Raw genomic sequence first — 7,115 nt, 5'->3', positions numbered from 1 at the left:
TCTTCAATATTGCAATTGTCAAAGAATATTTCTCATTTTTAAGATATTTGTTGGATATATGAACTTGACGTGCCATATAGATACATTAAACATCAAATTTCTTCCCTCGTACTTAAAAAATCTAAATACTTGTTGTACAAAAGTGTTTTAAATTTTGTTCATTACGGAATCTATATATATACTCATTCCAGCTGTTAAAACAAGTCAGATTAAAAACAAATAGATATTTGAAAAATATAAAAAAAAAGTCACGAATAGGAACAGTGGTGAGTCTGATGACCCTCACCTTTTATAATTCTTCATAAATTTACTTTTAATCATTGAATCAATTGCAGTTCAAATTGAAAGTCAATACTGTTTTAATCATAATTGGAATAGTAATTTAATGTGGTACAAAGTTTTATTAAAATCAAAATTTACACATTTGTTTTTCTTTTCAAAATTAAAGACATGAAATACAAGAAGCACTTTAATAAGGTTTGATTACCTCATGATCAGTACATGTGTGTTTAAAAGATAAGAGAAAGCCCTATTTTTCCTGAACTTGTGTATCACTTATTTAGTGAATTCAAAAGGTCTTGCTCTTTAAGTCAAACAGAATGTTGTAATTTTGAATGAATGAAGCACCTGCTATATCCTCAGTTTTATGGTGAGGTTCATGTTGCTTAGTCTTTAGTTTTCTATGTTGGGTCGTGTGTACAATTGTTTTTTCTGGCTTTTTCGTTGTTAGCCATGGCGGTGTAAGTTAATTTTTTGATCTCTGAATTTGACTGTCCCTCTGGTATCTTTCTCTCTTCTTTTATTCAGAATTCAATACTGTTTGACGAAGTGTGATCTTTTTCTCCATGCAGGAAGAACTACCTTATACTTCACCACTAATCAGAAGAACAGTTGTATTAATTTCTTTAATTTTCTATCCCTTTTTGATTATAATATATCCCAAATTACAATAATATAAGTGCCTATAAATAGCAGCACATGACATACATCTCTGTCCAAATTACAATAATAGATATATTTCTAGTAAAAGGTTAACAAAAAGTATAATCACAAAAATACTGAACTCCGAGGTAAATTCAAAACGGAAAGTCCCTAATCAAATGGATTGAACCAGGTATTATAGCGCTAAACCTTTCACTTTTATGATAGTCGAATCAAATTCCGTTATTTTTACAACGATGCGTAAACACAATAGACATAACCTGTTGGTGAAATTCTGCTGTTGTCTGTTCTATTGTCGGTTTGTTGTCTCTTTGACACATTCCTATTTCCATTCTCAATTTTATAATCGGTAAAACAGTCAAAATATAGTTACAGCAATCATCACTGTTTACAATCCCAAGACAAATAAACATATACAAAAAACACAATAAGAATCTATCAAATTAACAAACACATTCCTTGTTTCGTATGTTGGGCGTCAGAAAATACAAACGTCACATAAAAGAAATTTTGTCGATCAATGTCTATACAAACCAATTTTAATTTCACATGGTGTATGGTGGTATGCAGGGTTATAAAAGTTACGTTAGAAGTAATTACAGAAACAATCAAATTAAACACCGATCTCTCATCGCTCCTGTTTCTCATTTGCATATCATTATAAATTCTAAACTTTTAGTTCACTCACATGTGACCTAAAAGCCGGTTTCGTTAGATCTCCCACGCGACATATCAGAAACAGGAGCGAAGAGAGATCGGTTTTTAATTAGATTGTTACAGAAATAAACCGAGATTAAAAATTATCCAGCAGTTTTTTAGAATTTTTAAGTATCCATATATAGTTAATAATACTACACGAATGAGATAATTTGTTGTTTGTCGTTCACAGTATTATCAAATATATAATAAACAATAACACAATGACATCTTATAGAATAATATGTCGCATATACAAAACAAACCAGCCAAATGAAAGATAATACAAACACATTGACGGGATATATAAGTACCGAGCCACGTCAAATATATATCACATTAAACAGACCAAACAGTAAAAGTAACATTAATAATTGAACAAAGAAAAATAGAAGAACAATATAACACCTAGTTAATATAACAAACAACGTCAGTACGCAGAATCTATACATCAAGACCATCATGTATTATTTGTGAATTTGAAGCGGAATATTTATCAACAAGGTCTTGATTTCTTCCGATGAAGTTTTTCAGAAAAAAGGACGAACCGTTCTTTGACATACCCCTGATTCATTAACTTTTTGCTCAGACACCGTTTGACATAGTCTGAGTAGGAGCTACAAGCGGTACAGATTTTTTATGTTTCCCCATTGAACGATGGCGGATCAGCCAAAATTATGCAGAATCATCAATTACCATATGCAGTTGAAATTACAATAGTTATCAAAGCTGCCAGGATCATAATTTATTACGCCAAACGCGCGTTTCGTCTACATAAGACTCATCAGTGACTCTCAGATTAAAACAGTTATAAAGCCAAACAAGTAAAAAATTGAAGAGCATTGAGGACCAAAAATTCCATCAAGTTGTGCCAAATACGGCCAAGGTAATCTATGTCTGGGATAAGAAAATCCTTAGTTCTTCTAAAAATTCATACTTTTGTAACAGGAAATTTATCAAGAATGACTATAAAATTGATATTCATGTCAACATCGAAGTGCTGACTACTGGGCTGGGGACGAAACGTCAACAGGCAGTGACATCAACTAAGTGGTGTAAAAAGTTATCAAAGGTACAAGGATTATGATTTAGTCCACCAGACGCGCTTTACGTCTACATAAGACTCATCAGTGACGCTCAGATTAAAATATTATTTGATCATACAGAAAAGGATAATGATATAGTGCGAGAATTAAATGTCATTGATCTGAATCGATTTTCCAATTTAAGAAAAATATTGCATGAAACAAGTATAATTCTCGCATAAAATGTACAATCCAAAGCTGTTTACACAATCTGCATCACCAGTCACATTCTTACATCTAATGTTATTATCTTTTAGCTTGTCACAAAGCACGTTAATAAGATATAGGAAGATATGGTGTGAGTGCCAATGAGACAACTCTCCATCCAAATAACAATTTATAAAAGTAAACCATTATAGGTTAATGTACGGCCTTCAACACGGAGCCTTGGCTCACACCGAACAACAAGCTATACAGGGCCCCAAAATTACTAGTGTAAAACTATTCAAACGGGAAAACCAAGGAGCTTGTTTGTTTTGACTGTTTGACATGAAAAGTTCCTTTTTAGTAATGGATAATAGATTTTTTTCTTTATCAATACTACATACAACAGACCATTTTTGTAGTGGTCTTTCTACAGATTTGACTATAGAACAAATATTGATGAGAAGTGTCAAATCTTGTGGAGGTCTAACCAGGGGCAGAAGAATGGGTGAATCTGAGAATGGGACAGATTTATCAAGTACTGTGAATTCATTATTATTCGTTGGAAACTAATTTCGTGGGTTTCGTGGGTACATATGCACCACGAATTCAAATATTCAACGAATAGCATAATACCAATGGGCTTTGTATGCAGAGACTGGCAAAACCATGAAACCAAATGTCCACGAAATTGCAAGGTTTCAGCAATCCACGAAAATAAATGAATCCACAGTAACTAAACAACTAAGTGATAAAAAAGCTAAAATTGATATGCCAATTAAAGATAAAAACAACAATATGCTAACAACAGAACGAGATCAATATTTGAGATGGAAGGAACATTTTCAAGAGGATCTTAATAGAAAAGAACCAGATAATCTAGAAAAATTTCCTCAGGCACCCTTGACCTTGAAATAGACACAGATCCACCTTCAAAACAAGAAATACAGGCAGCCATTAAAAGCTTGAAAAACAAAAAGTCACCTGGCATAGACCAACTAAATGCAGAACTTTTTAAGATAGATACAGTGCTAGCAGCGGATACTGTACACCCAGTATTCCAGAAAATATGGGAGCAAGCTGTTATTCCTAACAGTTGGTCTGAAGGCAACATCATAACAATACCAAAATCAGGAGGCTTAACTTACTGCAATATTTGGAGAGGAATCACCTTACTATCGATTCCATATAAGGTCTTCTGCATAATTTTAATTTCAAGAATAATAGAGGCTGTGGATAACTAACTACGACAAGAACAAGCTGGTTTCAGAAAAGGTAGAGGCTGCATAGACCACATATTGGTCCTATGTAACAACTGAGAACAGTGTCATGAGTGGCAGAGAAATCTACTAGTAAATTTTGTGGACTTCCAGAAAGCGTTTGACAGCTTACACCGGGAAAATCTTTAGGGTAGTTCTGAGAAACTATGGAATACCAGGTAAGATAGTGCATCTCATCAAGCAGTTCTATACAAATTTTTCAAGTACCATCAACTCTGAAGCTGACACTAGTTTCCTTGTAAAATTAGGAGTAAGACAAGGATGTGTTATGTCATCTGTGCTGTTCATAATTGCTATTGATTGGGTAATGAGAACAACCCCAGCAGAAAGTATTAAACAATGGACTGAGATGGACACTTTGTAACACAGGACACAGACTATGTTGATGATTTAGCACTTTTATCCCATACCAAAGACCACATGAAGGAGAATACCGAAAAGCTAGAAGAAACAGCTAAAATGATTGGACTTAAGATCAATGCCAAAAAGACAAAGCTAATGTACCTCAATACAGAAAGACATCCTATCATATTTATAGAAGGAAAACAACTGGAAACAGTAGACTCATTTAATTATCTAGGCAGTTGTATAACAACAGAAGGTGGTGCGGAAAGAGATATAAAGATCAGAATAGGGAAAGCTAGATCCGCATTCATTAGACGAGGCAACATCTGGAAAACAACAGCCTTTTCAAATAAGACCAAGCTCAGGCTCTATAACAGCTGTGTACTTTCTGTACTCCTATATGACTCAGAGTGCCGGAGAATGACTGAGAAAGATATTAACAGGCTCTCCAGCTACTATAACATATGTTTGAGGAAAATAATGAAAATATTCTGGCCAAACAAAATCTCCAACAAAGACCTACATGAGATGACCAGCACCAAGGACATGGAGACTTTGCTGATATAAAAAAGCTGGAGGTGGCTTGGTCATGTTATACGCAAAACATCTGATGACATGACCATGGTAGCCCTTAGATGGACACCAGAGGAAAAAAGAAAAAAAGGCCGACCTCAAAGAACTTAAAGACGCACCATAGAAAATGATCTAAAGGAAAGATAATATACGTGGGGCACAGTGGAAAGAAAAGCAGACAACTGAGAAAAGTGGAGGAAACTTGTCCTTGCCCTATGTGTTGTAAGGCATAGTAAGGACTAAGTAGTAAGTAAAGACATGTTTTAAAAACACTTAACCAAGGATATCTGAAAACGCATTTCAAGTTTTAATGAATAATGATTTATAAAGCTGATATCATCAAAGCAGGAGAAGAAGCATTTGATTCAGGGCAATTTCATAGTCTGCGAATGTATTATCGGTGCCAAAAATGGATGTAAGAAGAAGTTGACATAGATCCTACAGACCATGCAGACAATGGTTAGTAAATTTCACGTGGAAAACTTCGTTCAATTTTGATTGAACTTCCTCCTGCAACTGATAAAAGTTTTAACATTGTAAGATACAAATGTAAGCAAAACTGCAACACCAAAGGATGTGTCTGTAGACACAATGGTCGGTATGATGCGGTGAATGTTGTGGTTTGAGTTTTTCTAATACTGTTCCCATTGCTGAATCTGACTTTACTGATGAAAAGATATTTGTTGTATACAGAAAACTATGGAATAATCTTTAAAAAAAATGTTTCCATGTATCTTGTCATTTACTTTTAAATCATCCGTTTTGGTCAATGATACTTTTTACCCCTCATTATGCATGGTCAACAAATCTATGATTTTCGCTTAACATCTCTTGTTGGTTAAAATAGTATGAATCTAAGCATTGCACTTTTTCATATAAAGAATATAAATTAATGTTATCTGAGATCTTAATTGATTTCTGAAAAAAAAAATATGAATTTTGTCATTTTTTTCTAGTTTTACAATGAATTTTGTTTGATCTGATTATTATTCTATTAAGATTTGCATTTTTTTATTTTTGGAGTGATTTAAAAACAGTTAAAATTCCAAATTGGTGTTTTTCCAGTTTTTAACGATTTTTTGATGATTTTGCTATATTTTACCCAAAATCACCATTTACCCTATTAAAAATTGCTGTAAAGTTTTGGAATGATTAGAATAAAGGTTTTTGTCTTTTTTGAACTATCAAATGAACCTCTATTACCAATATTTATATTTTCCCAGTCCTGTTGGTAATCAATTCACGCTTTGAAGATCTCAAATTCCAACAAAAATCGGATGTTTTCACCTAAAATTTCATGTTTATAAAACAAAAACTATTTTTTTTATTATAATATTTCATAAACACTGTATAACCTGTTGTAAAACTTTTGATTTGAAATTATTATCATCTAAAATGAATGTTTAACAAGCTTGTATCAGTCATTTGATTAGAGACTTTCAATTTTGAATTTTCCTCGGAGTTCAGTCTTTTTGAGATTTTACTTTTCACTGTTGACAGCTATGTATAATTGCAATCCTGTTTTTATAGTTTTCGTTTGAAGATTTTACATAGTCTGTTTTGGATTTGATAGTCAAAATCGTACGTTCATAAATTTAGAAATTATAAAGAAACTATTTTTTATCCCCATCAGGTAAGGGTGATTTGAGATGATTTTGATATTTGTAATGTCTTTTCTGGTTAAATATAACTCTTCAACTGTGTCGGTTCTAATACATACTCGGATTTCAAATATAATGCTTTGAGCGTTCCTGATAAAGGTATTAAAAAAAAGGGATTAGGATGCATAAACGTTATACCGTGTTGTTTTCATTGAACATATCTGAAGGTTTACAAATGTTCTGCCGAATACGATGAGTAATGCCGACAATTTGTTGAAAAAGTCTACCTCCAATTCAAAAAATATGTGGTCGATTAGAAAATCAAGCATACTGATCACTTGTTAAGTTGTGTAGCATGTTAACTTTTTGTTCACTATTAACAGAATATGCCTTATGGTATCCCAAAGTAATACATATCAATTTCCCCCACAGTATTTTTAAAATTTTAC

At 32.9% G+C, this 7,115-nt stretch overlaps 1 protein-coding gene across 1 annotated transcript; it reads left to right on the top strand.

Moving 5' to 3' along the window:
- The first annotated feature begins 4,567 nt into the window (after positions 1 to 4,567).
- Positions 4,568 to 5,059, top strand: LOC139489372 (uncharacterized). The gene has a single exon (XM_071275682.1). It carries the CDS (start codon positions 4,568 to 4,570, stop codon positions 5,057 to 5,059), a length of 492 nt encoding a protein of 163 aa, XP_071131783.1.
- The last annotated feature ends 2,056 nt before the right edge of the window (positions 5,060 to 7,115 follow it).

The sequence above is a fragment of the Mytilus edulis genome, chromosome 9, assembly GCF_963676685.1.
Source record: "Mytilus edulis chromosome 9, xbMytEdul2.2, whole genome shotgun sequence".
Classification (NCBI taxonomy): Eukaryota; Metazoa; Mollusca; class Bivalvia; order Mytilida; family Mytilidae; genus Mytilus; species Mytilus edulis.
This window is presented reverse-complemented; position numbering and strand designations above follow the sequence as displayed.

Coding starts and splice junctions, on each gene's coding strand:
- LOC139489372 (XM_071275682.1), top strand. CDS start 4,568: ATGAAGGAGAATACCGAAAAGCTAGAAGAAACAGCTAAAATGATTGGA.